The sequence below is a fragment of the Hippocampus zosterae genome, chromosome 5, assembly GCF_025434085.1.
Source record: "Hippocampus zosterae strain Florida chromosome 5, ASM2543408v3, whole genome shotgun sequence".
In the NCBI taxonomy this organism is placed as follows: domain Eukaryota; kingdom Metazoa; phylum Chordata; class Actinopteri; order Syngnathiformes; family Syngnathidae; genus Hippocampus; species Hippocampus zosterae.
In genome coordinates, this window is record NC_067455.1 from 1229722 (window position 1) to 1256270 (window position 26549).

The 26549-nt window shown below is 48.4% G+C and overlaps 2 protein-coding genes across 3 annotated transcripts in view; both read right to left on the reverse strand.

Annotated features, from left to right (window-relative positions):
- Positions 1-13756, reverse strand: part of LOC127601013 (igLON family member 5-like) — an 80516-nt gene extending 66760 nt beyond the window's left edge. The window contains exon 1 of the mRNA XM_052065984.1: positions 13339-13756. Coding sequence (XP_051921944.1) covers positions 13339-13399 — 61 coding nt within the window. The 5' untranslated portion in view covers positions 13400-13756. The remainder of the gene's footprint in view (positions 1-13338) is intronic.
- LOC127601005 (upstream stimulatory factor 2-like) overlaps positions 1-26549 on the reverse strand; it is a 231061-nt gene that overhangs the window by 176216 nt on the left and 28296 nt on the right. The window lies entirely within an intron of this gene.

Below are 26549 nucleotides of genomic sequence, written 5' to 3' on the forward strand. Positions count from 1 at the left end.
TACTCACATTTATTCGAGATTTGCGGCAGGTCTCGGCCCCGATAGCGCGCGAATAGCGGCTATTTATTGTGCCATTCAAAACATTGAAATGTGGTCTCGATTATTTGCAGTAACATGACCATCCAACGAGTGAACAACTATGCGTCGATTAGCCAAGTCATTAGCATCATAGCATAGGAAGTCATCAGATTAGCAGGAAAGATGCTTTCATTTCACCTCGACGATCAAACTTTAATGAGCACACGCCACCTACGAGTTTCGGGAAGAGTGGGCCACGTAGCTTAGCCGCGTGCGCGCGGAATCAAACGGGTGGCCCCGAAAAAAAGCCCACGCTAGGCTAACGCGGCGTGAATCTTTCAGCTTGCCGTTTGTGGCTCACTTGAGAATGAAGAAGGAGGGCCTGGAGCGCACTTGCGTATCTGCGGAAGGGGGGGGGGGGGCTTGGAGAGTTGATATATATCGCGCCCGCTAACGTGAAGCGCACCATCCATCTGAGTTACAGCGCGGAAGCTCACGAGCATGCCATCAAGCGAGCTAAACGCCACGGTAAAGCTAAAGGAAATGCTACTTTCTAGCTTACTGGAGCGTTACAGTTTCAAACAAAAACAAAACAAAGTCGTCCGTCGAGCCGACAAATGAAACCGTTAAAAGAATGAAAAGGGCTACGGGGGCTAAATTGCGATCTGCAAGGTGATTGATCTGCGCTTGGTATTCCAACCAGGAACATCTGCACAGAGGGTGATTACGGCACCAAAAAAGCCGTGAGTGTTTACCCAATCCCAAAAAGTTTCAACTTGCGCAAAGTCAAATATGGACTTAATCACTTGTTAATCTCTTATATTGATTGATTCCTTGTCCTCGCCGGGGCCCCGCGAGAATTTATTATCGGCGAGCAAAGATGCAGGTGGAGGAACACGGGCATGAAATCAATGTGGCACAGCTAATAAATAAAACAAGCAAGCGGCGGTCGCCGGCACCGCCGGCCGCCCCTCCGCCATATGGCGCACGCTTGGCGCCGCCGTCTTCATCTGGCGCGGCCACGCCCCCAATGCTACAACCCACTTTTCTCCATTTGTAGACTCGGATTTTGTCGATTTGACCGTCTTTCAAAAAAAATAAAATAACATAAAAACACCACTTTGCCACCCACCGCCGCTTTATATGCAGTTGTTTTCACGTGGTTCTGGGTATGATCCCGTTACACGTGTGATTTGTGATCCCGCCCATATAGCGTAAAAGCTGAACCAATGATGGGGCGTAACTTTGACTTTATTTTTTATGACTATAATATCATTTAGAGTTGGGTGATAAAACACAGAATGGACCACGAATTGCTGCATAAAATGACGACTTAAAAAACTCTAGTATAATATTGCACAAAAAACACTTTTTTGTTGTTTTTTTGTTGTCATTTTTAGAAATGATTGCAACTTGACGAAAATAATTTGAACATCAAACAGAAGAATAAAGCGATATAAACAATTTAATCACAGCAAAAGTCGAATATTCCACAAATTGTTTTCATTATAACTTGATTAATTTTGGGGATGCTAAAATACTATGCAATATTACGAGATTAGAGACAGAAGGTAACGAGAATCACGATGTATTAGGAAGCTTTAAAAAAAAAAAACTACAAGGACGCTTTTTCATGTTGAATCCAGGCCTTCGATCCCATGTACCTCTTTCTTTCTTTTTCACCTGGTAGGGTAAAGAAGTGTCTGAAAATGGGTGACTCTGAAGTCGTTTAAAAAAAGAATCGTCAATTTAACTTTTTTTTTTCTTATATTAGAAGAATTTGGAATGGGATGAGCGGAAAGGCACAATCGCGGATGACCAAGTTTTTGTTACCTTGGAAGTCAAAGTCCCGATAATACGCTGCCCCCTATTGGTTCGGAGTGTAAATAATGGACTGCGGAGCAAGAGTGACATGTTGGTCTTTCAAATGAACCTTGTCGGTCAATAGAATAACTCCAATCATAATGAATGTCAAATCAATGGCAGCGGCAAAATGACTTTTCTATTATTGTGAAGAGGGGGAAACTTTTCTCTTGGACGGCTATAAGAGAAGAGGTCGAAAAAGAACCTTAATCGAAAGTCCGTTGCGTCGATACGTCTTGATTGTGATGGATTGAAGCGAGGATGGACGGCGTCGGCCTGATGAAGAAAACACCTGCATTGTCTGCCCGCATTTGTCACGTCTGATTGAGCCGCCTCCCCCCATTGGAATACAGATCAATTGTGATTATGCTTGTCAGAGGCGGGAGAAGGTAGAAGAAAAAAAAAAAGCGGCAGCTAAAGTGGCCGTCGGCCGGCTCGATGAAGTAAACAATGCATGGGCGGAGCCCTCATCGCCTCCCGCTCCTGCGGCGCCACAACCCGCACTTTAACCGGGGACGCTACCGCCACAACCCGCACTTTAACCAGGGACGCCAACGCTGGTGAGTTTGGGCACCAGGAGCATTTCACAGCGCTACCTTGAGTTACAATTAACCCAACTTACGTATTTTTAAATGTTTTTTTAGTTTCAGTTTGGCAGCTGGCCGACATTTCTGAAGGAAAAAGAAGCCAAGAGTGCTCGCTTCTTGCCACTTACAGTTGAAGTTGAGTGTAAAAGTCAAATTCACAAGCGCTTACGTTAAGGCCGCTAACTTACCAGCGCTGATAGCAAGGCTAATTTCTATGGAGCTAGAGTGATTCATGCTAACATCAACGCTAACGGTGCAAAAAGTTCTCTCTACTACTAAGGTTAGTGCAGTTTATGTAGAGGACGCAAATTTCAAAGCTCTTTTATTCTATAATGTGTGCTAGGGAGGGGGTGAGTGGCCATTCTCACTTCCCCCCCACCCCCCAGCCACATTACTTTTGTTGTGTAACCAAGTGGCATATCTTATGAGAACATCCTGTTTTGTACTTTTTCCACATACTATCAGCAGAGGTACTTCTGCTTCTAAGCATGAGTTTTCGGCAACAACAGGGTGTGTCTCAAGAGTTTCAGTAAAAACATGTTATTCAAGCGGGAGGGCGGCCCGGTAGACCAGTGGTTAGCACGTTGGCTTCACAGTGCAGAGGTACCGGGTTCGATTCCAGCTCCGGCCTCCCTGTGTGAAGTTTGCATGTTCTCCCCGGGCCTGCGTGGGTTTACTCCGGGTGCTCCGGTTTCCTCCCACATTCCAAAAACATGCGTGGCAGGCTGATTGGACGCTCTAAATTGTCTAAATTGTCCCTAGGTGTGAGTGTGAGTGCGAATGGTTGTTCGTTTCTGTGTGCCCTGCGATTGGCTGGCAACCGATTCAGGGTGTCCCCCGCCTACAGCCCGAAGACAGCTGGGATAGGCCCCAGCGCCCCCCGCGACCCTAATTAGGATCAAGCGGCTCGGAAGATGAATGATGTTATTCAAGCATTTATGCAATAAACAAACTTTAAACACAATAATCATTAATACAACGATATATATTGATGAATGAAAACATCACTACACTATTTATTATACCAGCTGCGCCGGTGGAGAATAGTCGGAGTGCAGCATGGATTGCAGAAGAACGCTCCGCAAATGACAAGCGGCTGTCCACGTGCCTTTTTGCAACCATTTCAAAAGAGTCCTCTTTCAAAATGTGCAACTTAGTCAAAGAGCCACCGGAAGTTGCTTGTGCAACGGTGTTGTCCTGACACCGAGGACAAATTGATCAAATTGGTGCAACGGCATTTTTTTGGCTCAAATCAACTATGCCAGAAAACAAACTGGAGCATCTCCAGCTGAAATCAAAAGGCGCCGTTTCTCAATGTATCTTTGATACAATACAATACAATACAATACAATACAATACAATACAATACAATACAATACAATACAATACATGCTGATTTATATAGCGCTTTCACAACAGCGGCAGCTGTAACAAAGCGCTTAACAAAAGAGTTAACATAAAGTAAAATAGTAAACACAACACATAACATAAAATGATCTTGTCTGGAAAAGATCAGCCAAGGCTGCCCGACGGCCAACTCGACTCACAGTGCCAGCATGAACAAGGGCGCTTGATTCCATTTACAAAACTGCAACGGTGGACATCTGTGCCTCAAGTTAGCAGCTAAGACGATGTACAAGTTTGTAAAAGATCAACCCAGTGCTGACTCGACTTCTCTCAGAGACACAATCACATATTATACCGACACGGGAGTTAAGATAAGCCAAGATACCGATCAAACTGGCAACATGGCATCTTCAGCTACGTGTAATCCAAAAGAGCCTTTGGTTCGATGTACAATCTCAACCATTTTTTTTTTTTCATAAAGAACTGCTCCCCGAGCACCGACTCGACTCGCGGCCCGACATTAATAGGAACGTTTTACGACAGCTACAAAACTGTCCGTGGTTACAATGTGACATGTCCATGTGTAGCATTCTAGTTAGCCTCAGAGATGATTTTCCGGGGCTGCCAGAGCACAGAATAGGCTGCTACTACAGTTGGAATGACACGATTTGACAGGGAACCTACAATAAAATCATATGGGGGGTGGTGGGTAACGGACAAAATAAATGAATTACGTTTGAAAAACATTTAATGAGCACACCGAGGCAAGGACTGTGTTTTAGCTAAGCTAACTAGCTAGTTGGACAAACGGATACTGTGTTACAAATACTGTTCCATTATTGTTTGTTATTCTTAAGCATGATTTATTGATATATTATTCATTCATTCATTCATTCATTCATCTTCCGTACCGCTTGATCCTCACTAGGGTCGCGGGGGGTGCTGGAGCCCATCCCAGCCGTCTCCGGGCCGTAGGCGGGGGACACCCTGAATCGGTTGCCAGCCAATCGCAGGGCACACAGAGACGAACAACCATTCGCACTCACACTCACACCTAAGGACAATTTAGAGTGTTCAATCAGCCTGCCATGCATGTTTTTAGAATGTGGGAGGAAACCGGAGCACCCAGAGAAAACCCACGCAGAACATGCAAACTCCACACAGGGAGGCCGGAGCTGGAATCGAACCCGGTACCTCTGCACTGTGAAGCCGACGTGCTAACCACTGGACTACCGGGCCGCCAGTAATAAAAACAGTCAGTGAATTTACACTACTTACCTTAAATGTACACAAATTCATTACAATCAATATAAATGCCATTTTTATTAGCCCTAGCATTAGTTAAGCTTTTATTTTATGACATGAAAGCAAATGACGGCCACGCCAACCCTCTGACATTTTTTTTTCTCAGTCCCACACTCCTTATCGCCAAGTACCCTCAGCAGCTAGCAGGAAGTAGGAAAACGTGCGTGGGATTCTTACAGGCGCGATCATGAAGTGCCACAGAGTGGTGGGGGGATGGGCCTTAGCCTCTCATAGCATGTTTGCTAGGGGCCGCTCGTTAGCGCGAGCATTCAGCTCCGGCCTTTTTTTCTCTCGATCCATTCAATCGGGATGCATCGGTTCCCATACCACGTCGTAATCGGCTCGCACATGCGCAAGAGAAAGGACCGGAAAGGACTAAATAGGTTGGTGAAAGCCAGCTAAGAGAATGGACTTGACAGTTCATGGAACTCTCTAAACAGTTACCAGAATGGACAAGACAGTCACAAAATCGGTACTACCATGAACCGATGTGTGGCAGAAAAAGGTTTGGGGAGCTCCGGTCGAGACAATATGTGTAAAAAGTGTTACCGCAGTACACAAGAGAGTTTGAGAAAGTTCGTGCCAATTACTTACCCGAAACTTGCAGTAGCAGAATGTGGGTGCGTGCCAGAATGTGCTTTATGGCTACCAGAATAGGCGAGATCATTACCGGAACATGCTAGGATGCGCTCTATTATGAAGCGCCGCCGCCTGCTAGCTTGTTTGCTATGCGCCACTCGTTAAGGCTTCTTCCTCACCCGTTCACTCGCTCACTCTTCAAGCCTGGCTCTCAATTATCCCCGTGTCTGCCTCACACTCGCGACAATGAGCGCGCGCACAACACAATTACTCTTCTCCTTCCTTCGATTTCTCTCCCTACGTGCGTCTCTCTTGGCTTTGCCAGAAGCTGTTGAAATATGTATTGATCTGTTTTGCCATTCGTTTTGCTGGAGTCGAGGCGGATTGAAAAATCCCGCGCTACACGAGGCCGTTACGTTAGCACGTGTTGCGCCCGCTACTTTTACCCGTAAACAGACCACAGGCCGTGCCGCTCCGAGTCGTCATGGGAACGACGCCCTTCGCCACGTGTGCAACGGCAAACGTCGCGGATGAATGCGACGCGACCTTGACGTCATCTCTGGTGGATCGGAGTCTCCGCCCACACCGCGACAGTGGAGTTGTGCGCGACATTTACCCGAATCGACTTGGCAGATGTCGAAATGCGCTCAAGATTTTGCCAAAATCTTCTCGACAGATTTGTACAACAAGACAGTTTCTTGAATGGACTAAACCAGGCATGTCCAAAGTCCGGCCCGGGGGCCAAATCCGGCCCGCGGTCGAATTTCATCCGGCCCTCGGCCCCCGTCATAAAATCAGTGCCGTCTGGCCCGCAGGTTGAGCGCAATGGAACACGTGTTGCATTGACTGAGGTCTCGTAGACTGGTGAGTGATGTTTCATAGAGTACTGCTTCCCTCTAGTGGCTAAATGAGTAATAGCATTCACTAAATGAGTAATAGCATTTAGACACTAGAGGGCATCACAAGTTAACAAGACATCACTCCGTGTTTATATTGATTGATATGTCATATTTCAAATTCCTGTTTCAAATGAACCAAAATAAATTCTTAAGATTGTTGAAATTAAAATAAAAATGGAAATGTGAAACAGACTGGCTTACTAAAATTTGTTGAACAATATTGTTGTTCAATGTAAAGAATGTCAGCCAAGGTCGGCCCCCCCGACATTTTACCACATAAAATCTGACTCCCTTGGCAAAAAGTTTGGACACCCCTGGACTAAACGGTTGGCAGAATAGGCTCGACTGTGACAAAAATGCGCTTTTGACACGAACTGTAAAAATAGGAGACGGCTACCAGAATGGGCTACTTGTCCTTAGCCCGAATGAAAGAAACCTGAGTCAGCAACCTCCTCCTCGGCTAAATTGAGCGGAGCAGACTTGGCACAGTTAAAAAACTAATAATAATAAATTCCTGGACTCAGACGAATCGCTTACAAAATGCAAAAAGGTGCCACATTCAGTCACATGAAATGTTAACGTCAAATCAGTTTGATATGATACTGTCACAAGAAGGTAGAAATGTTTTGGAAGTGGGCGGCCCGGTAGTCCAGTGGTTAGCACGTGGGCTTCACAGTGCAGAGGTACCGGGTTGGATTCCAGCTCCAGCCTCCCTGTGTGGAGTTTGCATGTTCTCCCCGGGCCTGCGTGGGTTTTCTCCGGGTGCTCCGGTTTCCTCCCACATTCCAAAAACATGCGTGGCAGGCTTGATTGAACACTCTAAATTGTCCCTAGGTGTGAGTGTAAGTGCGAATGGTTGTTCGTTTCTGTGTGCCCTGCGATTGGCTGGCTACCGATTCAGGGTGTCCCCCCGCCTACTGCCCGGAGACAGCTGGGATAGGCTCCGGCACCCCCCGCGACCCTAGTGAGGATCAAGCGGCTCGGAAGATGAATGAATGAATGGGGTTTGCAGGAAACATTTAGGGTTTTTTCCCCCCCCCCGCACTGAGCTCATATTTTAGTCTCACATGGTCATCATCACGCACAGCAACGAGCACCGGACAGCCCCCCCAGAATGGACGAGATCGTTACCATAATGCGCTGGACAATAAGCGCTACAGCTTTCACGGGTCAAATAAAACAAAGTGAGTCATCGGGCCAGCACTCACAAGTGCAAAGACGCTCACTTCAAGACAAAAGATGAAAAATCCCCCCCCACCCCCCTACACACACACACACACAAGCAATGGCACGGCCCGCATTACCACCTAAGCCTCTGCCATTGATTTTGCCGGCGACTTCCTTGTCTGGCGGTAATGAGGACAGAGAGGGAAGCGGGACCCTCACGCCTGCCGGGGCTCCCAGAGGACCGGCCGCCCGCGCTAATCTCGATTGCCTTCCTCTCCCTCTCGCCGTCTTTGACAACAAAAAAAGGTGTCGGCGGAAGATCACACCGGCGGCTCTCAGCCGGCCGGCCTTTATTTTATTGTCTCCATATAATTGCCGTTGGACGAGAGCTATTCATAGTCACGCTGACATGTTTATATGCGGCGGGCTTGGCTTCAAATTGATTTCACATTCAGACTTTTTACTAGGGTGGAATTCATCTTATTCTCATCCGGGGTCACTCTTGGTGCCAGGTTGCCGGCGCATGAGCAGCTACTTGCAATTTAACCGCGATAACCGCCCCCCCCCCGGCGTTCCACTAGGCTGCACTCTCGATATTACAACGGTAATTAGAACTGCAAACAAGTGGCGCCTCCGATGGTTGTTTATGACGCTAACGATGAGGAAAGGATGCGGGTCGCGACGGGGGTGTCCTTTTCACGGCGACCCAGCCGAGCCTGTCGGTCGACGCTCGGACGCTACGTGAGTTTACTTATCCCGGAGTTATTTGTCTCCGGAAAATTGCCGGAAAACTGACAAAAGAGTTACCGGAACTGGATTGACCTATGACCTCAACGTGGTCATAGGTCATAGGTGACATCAATAGCTGGCATAATGCGTTAAGCAGTTCACCGATCGTGCTGACAGCGACCGAAATATGCTCGATAGTTACCGGAATGGATTTAACAGTCGTCAGACTGCTCTCGCCACTTCCTGGGATGGATGTGACAGTTACCGGGACGCGCTAGACCGTGAGCCGCTTATGTAACCGTTCAGGGAAAACGGGCCTGACAGGATATGTTAAACACTAAGCGGAATGTGCTCCAGCGCTACCCAAAATCTTTAAATCTGCAGGCGGGCGACCTTTACCTAAATATGCTGAGCGCCGACACAGAATGGACTAAACGGGTCCCAGAATGTGTCATCTTCAAGTTTGCCAAGATCCTTCCGTGGCAACACCACACAGACACCAAAGCCCAAGAAAAAGCAATGCGCCACTTGTGGAGTCATAGATCGGGGCGCGGAACACTGTCAGTCTATGTCCTCTCCCCCCCCAAAAAAAAAAAAAAATCACACGTTCTGTCCTCTTGGCTCATTATTCATAACATAAAATGTGGAAGCTTCACATTGCGTTCCATTTTCCTGATTCAATAAGGTTTGCGATTCCAGAAAAAATATTAAGGACCGATGAGTCACTCGCGCCACACTCCAGAAAAAATATTAAGGACTGATGAGTCACTCACGCCACACTCCAGAAAAAATATTAAGGACCGATGAGTCACTCGCGTCACACTCCAGAAAAAATATTAAGGACTGATGAGTCACTCGCGCCACACTCCAGAAAAAATATTAAGGACCGGTGAGTCACTCGCGCCACACTCCAGAAAAAATATTAAGGACCGATGAGTCACTGGCGCCACACTTCGTTTTTCAGGAACATCTGGACTCATTTTATAATGATTAGCGCTTAAAATGGAGAAATCTCGGCAGTGGCGACGTTCGCTCCGTAGCCATGCTAGGACGGCAACGCCGCCTTGTAAAACTGTCAACGTGATAAATGAGCTTTCTAATCATTTTTCCATCAAGGTACCCGTGGCTTCCAGTTTTAGGTCAAAACGCAGCAGGATCCCCGCCCCCTAACTCCCCAAAAAAGGTGATGCCTCGGCGGGGTGTCGGCAAAGGAATGAAGCAGATGTCTGAAGCACTGCAGCATATAGTAAGCCAAAGAAATGGGAATGAAAAGAAGCACCGGAGGGTGGGAGTAGGGGGGCTGGGGGGTGGGGGGGGGGGGTAGTCGTGGGATGTTGAGCACACTCGAGGCCGGCTCAACCTCCAACACTTCTGCTTGTGGCTCTTGACTGGCAATGGTGGCGCGCTAAAAATGAAAGCTGCCACCCAGCCGAAAACGTTTTTGTATGAGCCGAGTCGGGAGGACAAAATGAGGATTTCACAGGGAGGAAAGAAGGAAAAGGAGAACGGGGGGGCGGGGGGGGGGGACTGCTTCCAGATTAGCAACACCAGGCATCTGTTGACGCTGGCATGGTGCTTCTCTTATTCAGCTCGCCAACACATTTGATCCAGCGGGTGTTGAATGTGCATGGATGTGTGTGTGTGTGTGTGTGTGTAGGGGGCGTGCTGTGCTCGCCGAGATTCAACCCACATATGCCGCTGAAATCAGAAGGACTTGAGTCAGGTGACAAATGGAGCCCACCTGCTCTCATCCGAGTTCTGATGACATGTGGGTGAGCGACAAAGGCCGCGACGGCATAGACACTAAAAATGTGCCAAATCACAGAATTAGCAAAGCAGTGACCGAAATGTGCAACAGGTATCGATATCTATTTGAGCTATTTTAGCCTACTATCAAAATATTTTTCCATTTTCAAACATTTTTCTTTTTATAGAGCTCCAGGAAGCCACTAGATGTCACTGAAGAGCCGCATGCGGCTCTGGAGCCGCGTGTTGCCAACCCCCGGGTGAGCAGAATGAACTGTGCAGTTACCCGAATATAGTAGACCGTTAGCAGAATGTTCTAGAATGTTACCAGAGGGAAGTGAATTTGCTCGACAGTTACCTTAGCATGCGTTAGGCAAGAACCGGATTCGGGCCAGGAGGTTTAGCTGAACAGGACCGTTCCAGCACCACCGTTTGTTGACGTGGAACCAATCCAAGTGCGTACTTGGTGGCGAGTGCACTCTCGCCTCTCGTGGGGTAGTGGCAAACGCCGCATCTTTTATTCACATTCTCCCCCTCCTCCCAAACAACACGCTCGCGAGACCGTATGTGTGTGTGTGTGTGTGTGTCTAGAAATGTGTCTTTTTCATTCATTTGTCAAGCAGAAAGATTGGTCCTCGCTTTGTAGGCCTTTTTTTTACTTGGTCCTCACTGTGCCACAAGTGCAGGTATGTGTGTGTGTGTGTGTGTGTGGCCGCGCCCACTGAGTTGGTCGTGTTTTCATGCATCCTGCAGCGCCATCCGTCTGTTCGCCGTCAAGCTTGACCGATCGTACGCTCGCAACCCCCCCGCCCCCCCTTCCGCCAGCCCGCCCACTCACTCCTGCCCCCCCGAGAGGCGGGAGTCCTACTGCAGGTTGTTAACCCCCACCATCCTATTGCACTGACACATCAATTACTGTTATTAAGGGTCAGGGTAATTTAGTTATATCCTGATTTCCCACCGGGCGGAGGTGGAACTAATTGCGGCAGGTGTGTGTTTGCGTGCGTTTTTAAGCATGCGTGCAAAGATGAAGCGGGAGCGTGCGGCGGGGGCGTGAGGATAATTACTGAGCGTGCTGAGTACGTCTTGCAAAACTAATAAACGTGGGGACGTCCCACAGCACACGCCGGGAGCACTCGGGGATGATGCCAGGATGGATGGAAGAAGGCTTGAATGGATTCCGAACTTTATTGATCACTAAGCATGTTAGGAGGAACGCTCAAGCACTTTGCATCGATGTTAGCATTGTTGTTGTTGTTTTTTTTTTTAAGCACGCTGAGCTGAATGTCCTAGACGGGCATCAAATTGAACTCGACTTGCCACACGATATTCTTGACACTCAATGGAATTGGCTGGACACGGTCATCCGCGAGGCAGACATTGAAACGTGCGAAAAAGCAACCCGAATAGGCTCAGGGATCACCGGAATCCTCGACCTCACCGATTCCCAACTGGGGGGCCGAGGCACAAGACCCTTGTTTGAGATATCATCAAGTGCGCTTAATAATACGCTATGTATTACGACGTGCTACACGGTTAGCTAAGCTAGTAAGTAATGTAATGCTAGTAAGCTAGCACTAGACGGTGAATGTGCTTTGCAGTCATCAGACTCTGAATGAACCAAACACTTACTAGAGAGTCCAAGACCGGGCTCCACCATTGCCGGGATGACCGGAACAGTAACCGAAATGTGCTCGACTTTGGCCAGAACGCACTCGACAGTCACAGGAACGATTCTGTGATTGAGATGATCACCAGAATATGAGGCGATTCTAAACAGTCAGCAGAATGTGCCATGCGGTTGCCAGAATGAGCTCGAGAGACACACTTGCTCAAAAATACGAGACAATTATCAGGAGGCGCAAGACACTTAACCACGGTGTGATAGTCACTTCGACGTGCTATGTACAGTTAGCAGGAACGTGCGAAGCACATACATGGCGCAAAGACATTCCGAAGTGTTGTTGAGGCACAGCTTGGACATGAGTCTTGTTTTTTTGTTTGTTTGTTTGTGAAGCTAACGGTCACGTTGCGTGGTGGACCCCAAAAAGCAGGCAGGAAGGGGGGAGCAGGTTGTACTTGAAGAATTGTATTGATAAAAACACAGAAAACTAAATCCAAAACAAAGTCTTGAAAACAAAACCAATCCAAAGTATCAAACAAAAAAAAAAACGCAGGCTGTGGCGATGAACTAACAGTCACCAGACAAACATGACCGCTACAACAACCAAATCGGGGTCGGGCCGGGAGTCCTTTGAAAGCAATAATTCCATAACGGCCAACAGGTGTGCAGCTGCAGGCAGAGCCCTACAGTGCCACCTGTTGGTCACAAACAGAATCATGACACTATCTGAATCCAAAGATGGCCGTTTTGTTAGCCTGGATGGACAGTTCGGAAACACACCTGCTGCTAGAAAATAAGGAGAACTACAACCCCCGAAAGTCCAAAGGTGACCCCCCCTCCTTTACAACTTGAAAGCCATTTTAAACCACTCGTTTATCCTTTTTCTCTTACTGCAAAACAAGACAAATCCTTAAGGAGCGGAGGTGGTAGGGCGGACGCGGGGGGGGGGGGGGGGGGGTTTCAAAGAATAACATTCTCTGCAGGTGGCATCATCTTGGGCACCCCCCCCCCCCCCCCGCCCTCCTCCCCTTCCACATCTACTTCAACTTTGACCGCAACCGTCCACTTTGTCAGCATGCGTCACCCTTTGCGTCCCGGTCGACCTTGTTGATGCAGAAAGGTGACAGCGGCGACTCGTCTGCGTGCGCCGCTCCACCTTTACAACTACGCGCCGCACACGCCCCCCCCCCCCCCCCCCCCCCCCCCCCCCCGCGCGCATCAAGAAGGGCTGTCATTCCTGTCACGTCGCGAAAATCCCGGCCCTCCTGGCACTCTGTTATTTCGGTTCCGAGGAAACATCTTAACATGCACCACCCGTTGCACTCCCGTCTTGGCTCCGCGCTGATGAATTACGCACACGCGCACGCTCACGCAGGCATGCAAACGGGCGCAGGCACGCACGCACGCACGCACGCGCACGCAGCATCCTTCCAGAAACGCATCAAGCCAAAACGCGCGCGTCTCGTCAACTTACATTTGCACACCAGCACCAGAACCAAGCCGGGCAACGCGTTCCTCAGGAGGGGGCAGCCCATGATGGCACTTGTGATGATTTCCGCCGATGCGCTCGGTTCCGTTCGTTGATGGCGGGACTATTCCGGCGTCGCAAATGTCACGCGAACCAGAGGGTCTTCCAGGCGCCGGGTCCACTTGTCGTCTCTCTCGGCGCACAGGGACTCCGCGCGCGGTTTATATCGCGCTTGCAAAATGTCAGCCGAGGCAAAAAGAGAGAAAAAAAAGGAAATATTCCACAATCGGAGGAGTTGGGCGCGCTCTGGGATTCTCCGTGGCTCAACTTGGCGTAGGACGCGGGTGGCGGGTCCCCGGGTCCTCGGGTGGAAGCGTGTGTGTTGGTATGCGGCGCGCCTCGTCCCCCTCTCAGCCCCGCAGCAGAGCTCGCCAGGCGCGCAACAAGGAGCTCCGGCGTCTTGAGTGGCAGCTCGGTTGCGGGGGGCTCGACCAATGGGCGAGCCCGGGGGAGGCGGGGCTTGGGAATGGGAGAGGAGGCTCTCGCCTGGCCAATCGGGGGCATGCGCGAGTCCTGCGCGTCGCCGGGAGAGTGGGGCTAATGCCGTGTGATTGATGGGCAAGCGCGGGGCGCTGCGGTACTAACAGATCACAGTGGGGGGGGGGGGGGGGGGGGAGGGGGGGGCAGCTGGTGCAAGGATTCAGGTGGGTTTAGTTTTTGATGAGGGCCAATGCAAACAATAGATGATGAGCAGACTGATATTACAAGGGAACAAAAAGACTGGTGCTGCGCCACCCCCCCCCCCCCTCACTCAATAATTAAATGCAAAGTACCTATTCTGCGGTTACACACTGGTTATCATGAAGACATCTCGAAAAGTACTATTCAATAATAGAGAAAACATCACACACACACACAAAATCGCTCTCTCTAGATCGATCGATCGCGATCAATCGATCGATAGACACGCACACATACACTACGATAAATACCCCCCCATTTTTTTTTAAACAAATCTACATGAATACAACAAAAACTTACTAGAGCAAAAATGTCCATCACTTTCATCTAATCACATCATACATGAACTAATTACCAAAACAAAGTATTTCACCCCCCCCCCAAATAAAAAATTTCCAGTATGCCAAAGTGACCGAAATGTGCCAGATAGTGATGTTAAGGCAATGCAGACCGTCTGGACAGTCACAAAATTAGGCGATGCGCTGACCGGAATGTGGTCGACACCCATGAAAAGTGCCAAGACAGTCACTAAAACAGGGGTGTCAAACTCAGTTCCAGGGGGGGGGAACAACGCTGACTTCTTTTTTTAAGGACTTGGAGGAACTGAACAAAGTTTGCATCCATCGCTAATTAAGTTCTCGGAGAGAAGCAGAAATTCTTGACAAAACGCTGAGATAAATTGACATTTTTTTTGTTGCGTCTCTGAAAACGAGACAATTACTGGGAGCGGCGCCGCATTCCCCATGGCAGCAAGCCCGCAGGAGCCCCCGAGGCGACGAGGGGGCTCTTGGGGTGAAGGGTGACAGCTAACGCGTCAAACGAGAAGCAGAATATTTCACAAAGGCGCTTTTTTTTTTTTTTTTGGTGCTCACGCAGCAGCGCCGAGGCAGACGACATAAATCGCGTCCTGTTGAAGATGACGTCTAAGCGGAGCTTCCAGATGTCCCTGCTGGGGAGGCGATTTGAGTCAACTGAAACACTGCTGAGGTGAGTAATTTCCTCCCGCATAAAATAAAATAAAGAAATTGAACGTTTTTTGCACGAGACGGTGACCCTGATTGAGCGAACTCTGAAATGAGGCTTTTATCAAACGGAGGACAGCGCCGCGAGGGCGTTTTGGTCTCGAACTTTGATTTGTCAATCGACTCCATGCCGAAGACAAAAGTGACACAAGGGGTACCGTCGAACGAAAACATGAAACGCAATCAGACGTCACCTTTTCGTTGCTCAAACAACGCCAAACTAGCTAACAAACCGTTGGAGCAACGGATAATTTTGCATTTTCTTTATCCTCTGCAACAAACAACTCCTTACTGCACTCTACCGCCTCTCTTACTGTCGTTGTCTTCGTTTGTGTCTGCGTGACTGTATTATAGTGCCCCCGGTGGCCAAATTGCACACAACTAGAATGAATGGTGAGGTAGGAACTGTTGCAATCTATTGAATGGTCCTGACTCGATAGATAATAGTTTGATTCCAGACTTCCTGTGTGGAGTTGGCATGGGAGGGAATAAGCAGGACGATAATAAATCCTGCGGCCCGGTAGTCCAGTGGTTAGCACGTGGGCTTCACAGTGCAGAGGTACCGGGTTCGATTCCAGCTCCGGCCTCCCTGTGTGGAGCTTGCATGTTCTCCCCGGGCCTGCGTGGGTTTTCTCCGGGTGCTCCGGTTTCCTCCCACATTCCAAAAACATGCATGGCAGGCTGATTGGACACTCTAAATTGTCCCTAGGTGTGAGTGTGAGCGCGGATGGTTGTTCGTCTATGTGTGCCCTGCGATTGGCTGGCAACCGATTCAGGGTGTCCCCCGCCTACTGCCCGGAGACGGCTGGGATGGGCTCCAGCACCCCCCGCGACCCTAGTGAGGATCAAGCGGTACGGAAGATGAATGAATGAATGAATAATAAATCCTCGTTGAAAACTGGGTGGGAGCTAGCACGCGACAGACTGAAATGGAGGTCAGAGGTCAAATCAGAGATGGGATGGCTACCAAGCCCGGTTCTTCTGTGTCAAGGTGCACAGATCATTTCGAGTCCGCAATCTATTCGAGTGATTCGAGGCGACGGCTTTGAGCGGAGAGGACGGACGGCAGAGGTGGGGGACGCCAGCCCTGTGGCCTTTGCTTTTGGGTCATCTGATTTCTTGTCCACGGTGGGTCTGCAACCTGAACCCAAAACTCATGAAGACCTTATTAATATGCCCAAAACGGTGTACTGAAAGACTCATTTGAGCGCTCGTCTCATCCCGCCGCCGACCTTTGAACGCTCACGTCGACGTTTCTTCCTGCGAGCCAGACGAGCTGATTGCCGCCGCCATCATTTTTGGGCAAACCTCATCGCCCGCCACGCGCCGCCAATCTCTGGGCTATCCATCATTTCCTTGTAGTGAGCCCCACCACCACCGCCCCCACCACCATCCCATCTCATACATTTACGGGCGGTGCGGCGACGCCCGCATTTGCACTTAAATGCGCAAGCCAGGCTATCGGCGTTGGGGGCCGAGCGCTCCGTCATCGAGACACCTTGAGCGCCTGGGTTGGAATGACACTCATTTCACACCCAATTAATAAAGTAGAAAGTGCACCTCCGCTCTTTAATATCTGCTGTTGGCACCTTGTACAGCGAGGACAAACACGCAAAGGACACCTGGCTGAGCTCGGGCCTGGCAAAATGGCTCACCCTCCCCCCCCCAAACCCCATCTTCCAAAACAGCCCCCCCCCCCCCCGGCAGAGCAGCCTGGCCGGCTGACACTTGGCTCATTTGCTGTTGATTGGTTTTTATTTTAGCAGAAGCCTCGCCTACAAAACCCAAACATTAATGTGTGATAAATCGGAGTTTAGTGGAATGCAGATTGAATTATTGTTGGTTTGCTGCAAATACAGGGGTTGGAGTGGATGGGGGGGGGGGGGGGGTCAAAAATCCAGGACTCCATCCATCCATCCATCCATTATCTACCGCTTATCCGGGGCCGGGTCGCGGGGGCAACAGCTTTAGCAGGGAAGCCCAGACTTCCCTCTCCCTAGCTACTTCTTCCAGCCCTCCTCGGGGGGATCCCGAGGCGTTCCCAGGCCATCTGGGTGACATAGTCTCTCCAGCGTGTCCTGGGTCTTCCTCGGGGTCTCCTCCCGGTGGGACATGACCGGAACACCTCACCAGGGAGGCGCTCAGGAGGCATCCGAATCAGATGCCCAAGCCACCTCATCTGGCTTCAATCGATGTGGAGGAGAAGCGGCTCGACTCGGAGCCCCTCCCGGATTGACTGAGCTTCTCACCTTATCTCTAAGGGAGAGCCCGGACACCCTGCGGAGAAAACTCATTTCGGCCGCTTGTATGCGGGATCTCGTTCTTTCGGTCACGAATCCAGGACTGATGAAATCAATTTGAATTTTAGCGTTATAATAGCAACCAAAACTCCCCCGCGTACATCCACCGGTAACTGGGTCTCATTTCCTCAAGCTCAGAGTCGCAAGTCTCGAGTCTCGTGCCCAAAATCAAAACACGGAGTTGGACATTTTGACACTTCTGATCGACACCGACAAGGGAATTTGCCAAAATTAATACCAAATCGGTAGCTGATCTGCCAAAAAGACGGCTAACCCGGAATTAGAAAGACTTTTTTTTAAAGCTATCTAAGAATGGCAGGGTGTCGATGGTGTCGAAGCTTCATCATTTTGGCGGTTCTTCTAAAAACGAGCCAACCAGATACGGAAGACGACAAGACTTTCGTCACCGAAACCAGCCGAGGAGGAGAAAGCGCCTTGGCGACGGCCACCTTGGCCCTCCTCGTAATCACCGAGTTTGAGTCCAAGTCCCGCCGAGTGTGATTGGACGAGTAAGGGAGGGGGGGGGGGGATGTCGCCCTCTGCGCCGGAAAGGCTGCCCTTCGTCTGAATTGCATGACCGCAAAGTGGGGAGGCACCGTGGGCCAAGCGCGGGAAAAGCTGGGGAGGAAATTGCCGCACCGGCCCCTCATCTTCCGGAAACGTGGAGCTCCGTTCGTGTAAGGGGATCACTGGGGGAGATTGAAACCAAAAGGAAAAAAAAAAAAAGATGGCACATAAGTAGTCAGTGGGTGGGGGGGGGGGGCGCTGCCGCTCCGCTCCATCCCTTTTCACTCCCAGCCGACTAATTAAAAAAGTCTTAATGATAGCGCGTCAATAGCCGTCCCCGCGCAATTTATCATGCACGCGCGCCATCGATCTCCGCGCAAACGAGCCGTGAAGAAGCAGAACTTTTCTGTCGGCGGGCGAAACTTGGATGCTCGGTTATTATGGCGAGTGCTGTCGCACGCATTACGGGCACTCGGAGAGCTACTTTAGGCACCCGAGTCGCCGATCGATGAATGATTAATTATGGAAGGCAGATATTGAGCTGGCGCTCATGTGGCTCCAAATAAGAGTCGGAAACGTCGGCGGAGGCAACGCGCCGCGCCCTGCTCGCATCCAATGAGGGGTGTCCAACGGGGGGACATGACACCTGCTTCACTTCAACTCTTAACGTGACCATGGGCAATTTTATTTTTTGTAATTTTTTTTAATGAAATATGCATAAAACAATTCTAAAAAATCATTCGTTACGGTGATCCCTCAATTTATTTTCCCCCATGTTGGGTTTTGTAATTAATTCATGTCCTGCACATTTTTAAAATTATTTTTGATGTGAAATAAAATAAAAATATAATGTAAAAAATAAAATATATTTAGTTGCTAATATTTTTTTGAAATTGGATTGATTTGAAATATTTATATATTTTTTATTAATTTTATTAATTATATATTAATAATTTTAATTTATAGATAAATTATATATATATATATATATTACTATAAATTATTAATTTATAAATAATTTTATTTTCTATGGTGTTTGGTGTTTTTTTTTGTTTGTTTTTTTTTGCTAGATCTATTTCCACATCCCAGTGCATTTTTTTTTGAATGAATCGTTTCACAATAGGGTATATAAAAGGATATTTTTATTTCATAATTGTTATATAAATGCGATTATACAGTATATTTTAATTATTCCTGCAAAAATAATGAAAGATTTTTGGTGGATGGGACACCGACACACCTAATTCATGCTGACCGGGGAGAAGCCAGAAAGAAAAAAAAAAGTCAAACTGTGCAAATGCACACACGCAGAATTGTAGATGCACCTCCTGATGAGAACGCTGAGTGGATTCGAGCCACCTCTTGTGCAGCCTGTTGCGTCATCCTTCCTCCCTCCCTTCCCCCCCCCCCTCCCTCCTCCCTCCTTTGGGTCTGCTTGACAATTCAGGCGGCCTTCTCATTCTGACCAGCGTTGATGCGGTCGTTTGTGAGCACTGACGCAATCCTGCAACGGCGTCTTGCCACCCGGCCTATCCGGCTTCCCATCTCGTCCGCCATCTTCCACCGTGCCTCGTTATTGGCTCACAAATCCCGGCGCAGTGGAGGAACAGCGTCTTGTTCAGATGGAGCAGACGTTACTGCACCAGAATGGCAACTGTGTCAACATTGTGGTGCAGCAGGAAGGAAAATTTTGCTTTGCCTCATGTTTCGACCCCGACAATTTTTTTTTTTTGGACGGGGGGGGGGGGTCATTTTACCATGTGACACTACCAGAGAATTCACGATTACAAAGACATTTCAGACGAGATTCAACATGAGGTGTCCAGGTTGGTCCAAAAATCAACCAAGCACACGTGCTAAATGCTAACAGGGCTCCCTTAGGTCAAGTATTAACATAAACACTTCATTTCACTCGATGAAAGGGGAATCACAGGGACTATTCGCCATCATATCACCACGGATGCTAACGCTAATGCTACCTGAGTGGTGTCCTGGCGTTGAACATTCCCAGAACTCATTTGTGTCACGTGGTGACATAAACACGCTTCGCTTTAGCGCAGGAGAGTTTCAGACGAGCTACTGTGAACAATAACGCTCGCACCGATGCTATCATGCGAGATGTGTCTAGCAATGAATGCACATGCGAAATGCTACGAGAACTCTTTAGCGCCATCCGTTGAATGAAACATTTCATTTGAATGTACAACACGCACTTCATATTTCAACTGCTGCTAACGCTAAGGCTGCGCGGAAGGTGTCCTGGCTGGTCCACCGACAAATCGAGCCAATGAATGCTCATGCTTACATTTCTCATTTGCGTATTGTAAGCATGAGAAAGACTCGCTAGTCGTTATGAAGGCGTTACGATGCCCCCGTTAAGGACCTACGCTAATGTTACGCGGGATGTTTCTTGGCCGATCCGCGTTGAATGTACAGAAGCCCATTAAATGCTTCCCATATTGTGTTAGCACTGACGCTAACCCAACTGTGATGAGCGCAACAATGCCAAGGACGCGTCTTCTGTAGCATTAGCATCAGTGCTAACCAGAATATTTCACCACCGATGCTGTGATGTTTCGATGGCAGCCCCGCTTTGAGTTTGAGAAACATTTGGACACGTTTGCCGTTTTCGCCAAGTAGCCCCAGGAGCAGTGCGGCAGTACATAAAAGGTGAAAGACTCGCCGTCTCATCAAGAACGATCATCACTTTTGGCCGTGCGTGTCAATGCGGAGCCGGCGGCTAATCAATATGGAAGAGAAAAGAGAAAAAGAGCAAAGAGCATGACGGCGGGAAGAAGTCGTTGTGCACAGTGGCGTCTCTGGCTTTAAAAAAAAAAAGGGCTTATTTGGGAATGAAAAGGTCGTCAATACGCAGGTGAAATAACCTCAACGATGAGAACCATAATGACACGGCAAGGCGGAAACGCTGCTAATGCCAGAGTTTGCGCGATTTGTTTTTCACGGGTAATTACACAGGAATACAAGAAAAATCAAAGTGGGATTGTCATCAGCCACTGACAATCACACGCGCAGAGACACACTGTAATCAAACCGATTTCTGGCAAAGATTCTCTCGCTCTCACACACACACACACACACACACACACACACATACACGTTTTCCCCCCCAAAGAGGTTTTTTTTAATCAGGTAGAGGGGAGCTCTTCGTCATTATTGCCGCATGACTAACAGAAATAAAATGATGTGGGCGGACGGATATCTTGATATCGCAATTACTGTAAATATGAATTTTCAAGGAATAGTATCAATTATTTCCCGAGGATAAACGGATCAGATTATGGATGGATGGATGGATTATAGATTGTTCTTGTTTAGTTTTTCCATTTTATCTTGTTCCAGCCACAAATTGCGGCTTTTCTCCCCCGTGATGACTATTAATTCTGCAGTTGTTTGTTATAATAATGATGCAACCCCAAAAAAATGCACATCAGTCGTCACAACTGGCTGTGAACAATTTGCGAAGAAAACAAATACAACACCCATTCAGGTCGACGCCCTCCTGGGGACCGCCCGAATGTTTTTGATCAACACCACGTCGGCGAAATCAGACTGGGGAGTTTGAGAGCTTCTTTTACGGCGCACGGCGGCACATCATGGTCGCTTTGCGGGGACAAAAGAAGTGGAGCCGGCGTGTCAGTACCTTGTAAGTGCGCGCGGTAGATAATACAGTTCCTATCAGGACCCGGTGAAACAGCCTGTCGTCCAAAGAGCACAAAGACGACAAGGCGAGAGAGAAAATTGCTTGTGTTGCCCAAACAATAGAGGCCGCCACCTCCGCTGTTTCTGATCTGCGCTGCTCAATACATCTTTATCTCTTTCTTAGACGGGAGAATGCGGATTTGGGACCTTTATTTTGTTAGGGTTTTTGTTTTTTTTTTACGGTTGTGGCCTGTTGAGAACCTCGAGAGACTGTAATGAAAGGGATTAGCATGAGCTCATTAGCATTATTATTGTGTGCGAATGTTGAACGGTTATTCAGAAGGAAAATTATACCGCGACGCTTTTGTCCTTCCGTACAGGTTCAAAGCATTCCCAGTTCAAAATATCTGAAAAAGATTCAGGACACCCGGGGCAGCTATTTTTCAGTCACCAAATTTCTATTTGCGGCACTGAATTCCACATTTTTCTTGATTTAAAAGAAAAACCAAATCTCATTGAAATGAATGGAGACATTTCCCCCCCCCATTCAATAACTCCAATCGGATTGAAACTGGAAAATGATTTCAAAGCTTTCATCAGCGGCAGCTGGCGGAAGACGAGCCTCCATCAAGCATCTCCAGTTGGTCCACAATGCCGCTGGTACTGGTACTCATAAGAGGGAGTGCATCACTCCTACTCTGACATCCCTTCACGGGCTCATTTGAGAGTTTGAGTTACATCTTATATTCCAACTTGACTCTCGTAAAATGACAACTTTTTCCTTGTAAATTCAAAAAAAAAACAAATGATAATATACTGACATTATCGGCCCCAAATGATGAAGCCACGCCGTTGTTTTTTCCCCCCCCGTCATTCATGTTTCTCCAATTCCCAAGCGCATTTTGAGGAAATGACAACAGCCGAGGACGATTGAATCGCTGCTCCGTCATGGCTCCGAGATGGCTCGATATTGGCCCGCGCATGCGTAGCGGACGAGTTCCTGATGGTGTTGGAGAAGTTGGCCTGCTGCAAACTTTCCATTTTCCCATCAGCGAGGACGCCGGGCACCATCGCGGCTTAATGGGCCTTGACCGTCTCTCTCTTCTTTTTAGCCGCTTGCACGCTGACCCGGTGGCACTCATTCCCATGCGGGACGCACTCCAGCGCCCGCCAGACCCCCCCACCCCCCCGCTCCCCCGCCTCTCTTCATTTCACGCCCTTCACTTCGCCAGGCCACAAAAACCTCTCGCTCGTCTTCTCCTCTCCTGCCCTCAAACCGCCCGAGTGTCCGTTTTGTCTATTCACGAGCGTTAGCTTTCCAATGTGACATCTTTGCTTTTCTTTCTTTTGACAGTTCAATGTCGATATTTATTCTGCTCAGTGGCGTGGGGGGAGGGGGGGGGTTAGACTCTGTGGGAGTTGGTGGACAGAAAAACATGCAAACTCCACACAGGAGCTCCAGACCTGTGCACTCGAAAGAGCGCAAATAAAAACAAATGGTATGTTTGCAGAAGTTTCCTCTACACACCCATGCGGGCGGGGGGGGGGGGGGGGGGGGGGGCGACCGCATCGAGATAAGGCTTTCATTAATTCACACGGCCACAAAACAAAAGGCGAGTCGGAACAATCGCAAGAGTTTTGCTTTGTGGGAGTGGCCTAATTACAACTCTATCTCAATCTTTTTCAGCTCCATTCTTCTTAAGAAAAAAATGTTTTTAATTTTTTGCCGATGGCTACGAATTGATGGTTCATCACTGAGTAGCGGGCAAAAAAAAAAAATCAGGCTCTATCTGCAAACACATACACTATACGCATGCACAAAACACGATGACACGATTGACCTTCTTTCTAAAGCATGACCATTGTGGATCTGACTAAAAAAATGCAATTTTTTGCCAATTTTGCCAATTTTTATTTGTCCCACAATTCCCCATTGTGGGACAAATAAAGAGTATCTGATCTAAATGGACAATTGCTTTGTTTAAAATCCACGGGTTTCCTTTCTTCAGTACGCGACAGAGAGAGAGAGAGAGAGAGCAGGAGTCCCTCAAGGTTCTGTCGTCAGTACACTAAACTTAGGCTCGGCGACTTTGGTCTCTATCACATTGGAATTTAACATATGGCAAATTCATATGATGTTGAAAGACAGTGACGGAACTGTTTTACTGTGAATTGGTCCATTTTTCTAAAAAAAAAAAAAAGCGACTGAAAATTCAGTCTGGCTTCAGCAACGGGGCCAACGTAAGAGTTTTTAAAAAAGGATGATGGTTTTCAATTAACATTTAAAGCCTGGCTGAGGATTCCAAACAAGGATGAACGCAAATTCATTTTCCATGATGATGTCATAAAGCGGCCCGGTAGTCCAGTGGTTAGCACGTGGGCTTCACAGTGCAGAGGTACCGGGTTCGATTCCAGCTCCGGCCTCCCTGTGTGGAGTTTGCATGTTCTCCCCAGGCCTGCGTGGGTTTTCTGCGGGTGCTCTGGTTTCCTCCCACGTTCCAAAAACATGCGTGGCAGGCTGATTGAACACTCTAAATTGTCCCTAGGTGTGAGTGTGAGTGCGAATGGTTGTTCGTTTCTGTGTGCCCTGCAATTGGCTGGCAACCGATTCAGGGTGTCCCCCGCCTGCTGCCCGAAGACAGCTGGGATAGACTCCAGCACCCCCGCGACCTTTGTGAGGATCAAGCGGCTCGGAAGAAGATGTCATAAAGCTTCACTTTTGGTATCGCAACACAAACGTGGCACCATTGAAAAGTTTGGCGTCCAGTTTGAGCGCACCACAAAGTCACAGAAAGTGGAGTGAACCTGTCACTCCCCGAGTTTTCCTGTCCACTGAGTCCGACTGACGTGTCTCGGGATTGCTCTGCCTTAGAAGAGGTCACACTCCATGTTGTTTTTGCAAAGGGCAACACGCTTTCGGTTGGCAGAGTTTGTTTGATGTTCTTTTCGGCATCTTTCTTGTCTAAGCCGGGTCGGGGGGGGCGGACACAAAACAAACAAAAATAAATAAATAAATCCGACATCAGAGAAGCGGCACACAGAGTAGATCACAGCCAGACCCCTCTTTGTCGATCCCCGCTGACATCTGTCACACACACACACACACACACACACACACCTTCTTTTATGTCGTGATCCACTCATCTGGGAGCCAAGTGGACCTCTCCAGTGTCGATGACAATATTGTTGTATTAGCGAGAAATGCTAAATACACCTCAGTTCTGGCTGGCCATTCTTTAGTCCGGTCATTCCTTTCTTCCCTAATTCGCTAACTTACTAGCTAACTAACAAACCAATCCAAACATTTGTTCATTTATTAATTGATCAGTTCAAAAGTCAGTGAAAGCATCTTCTGTTATTTGTAAACAGGATGGGTAATGGGGGGTTAAAAAAAACAGCTAGCTAGCTACCTTGCTAGCCTGTTAGTTAGTTAGCACAGTTAGGCTAGAACTACAGTTATTTGCCGTCCATTGCTTAGTTTGAAGATGTTCGTTGTTCAGTAAGCTCTCAGGTGAGGCAAAATGTACCTTTGTCAGTCAGTTAGCAAGATAGCTCATTTGTTTGTTCAGTTATTTGTCGATTTAAGGATCACTGGTCGTCTATCTCAGCGCAGCGACTATTCTTCCTCGGTTCCACTCGCAATGATTGATGAGTTGGTACGTTTATCCCCTATTTTTCCGGAAGGTATCATTCAAGGCCTTACCGCGCCAGATGAGGGCAGCACCGTGAGCTTCTATCAAATGTGATTTTGTGATCTATTTTGATGTCAAACGCTGGTAAACGTTTGCTTTTTACAAGCGACGCGCGGAGGGATAGCCAAAGGTCATATCGGCTGACAAGCTTTTTGGAAGCCTTTTTACTGTCCTACCAGGAAAATGGAGGCATAAAACTGAAAGAAGTGTGTCCTTTATGTCCTCCCCAGAGAGAGAGAGAGCAAGCAAGAGAGCGTATCTTACCAACAATGCGTCAAATGCAAGGTGAGTAAATAAAGACCCAATTTCACATCCATTTCTTGGCGGACCAAGATGGCCGCAGACGTGTTGGCTCCGAATGTTATGGGGTTCCCCAAACAGAAATACTCAAGGGACAGGAAATGGAAGTGTCTCACGTGGCAAACCAGTCAACAAACAGCCCAGCTCAGCCTCGGGCTAAACTCACCAGCAATGTTGGTCATCCTTCAGAACTGCTTTTTCTCTGCCATCCTTCCTTCCTTCCTTCCTTCCTTCCTTCCTTCATGTAAACCTACTTTCTGCCTTCTTTCAGAACTGTTTTCATCCATGCATCTTTTCATTGCTTTTGTGGCTTCCTTCCTCGCTGCGACCCAGTTTTAATTGTGCATCATCCCCTTTCTTTGCTTAAAACGACTTTCCTGCCTTGCTTCCTTCAACACCTGCCCAATACAACTGTGAAATCGTTTTCTTCTTGACTTAGAATGTTCACGTACAACAGTGGTTCTCAAATACTGGGGCGCGCCCCCCTTGGGGACTGTCGTGAAAAAAATTTCAGGCTGCAAAAATGATTTTGTTGTAGAGGAGTTCTACTGTAGCACTTGACAGCAACAGTATTCAGCCAGGGCGGCCTGGTAGTCCAGTGGATAGCACGTCGGCTTCACAGTGCAGAGGTACCGGGTTCGATTCCAGCTCCGGCCTCCCTGTGTGGAGTTTGCATGTTCTCCCCGGGCCTGCGTGGGTTTTCTCCGGGTGCGCCGGTTTCCTCCCACATTCCAAAAACGTGCGTGGCAGGCTGATTGAACACTCTAAATTGTCCCTAGGTGTGAGTGTGAGCGTGGATGGTTGTTCATCTATGTGTGCCCTGCGATTGGCTGGCAACCGATTCAGGGTGTCCCCCGCCTACTGCCCGAAGACAGCTGGGATAGGCTCCAGCACCCCCCCCCCGCGACCCTAGTGAGGATCAAGCGGCTCGGAAGATGAATGAATGAATGAGTATTCAGCCATTCAAGTCCCAACACACACACATACATACACAC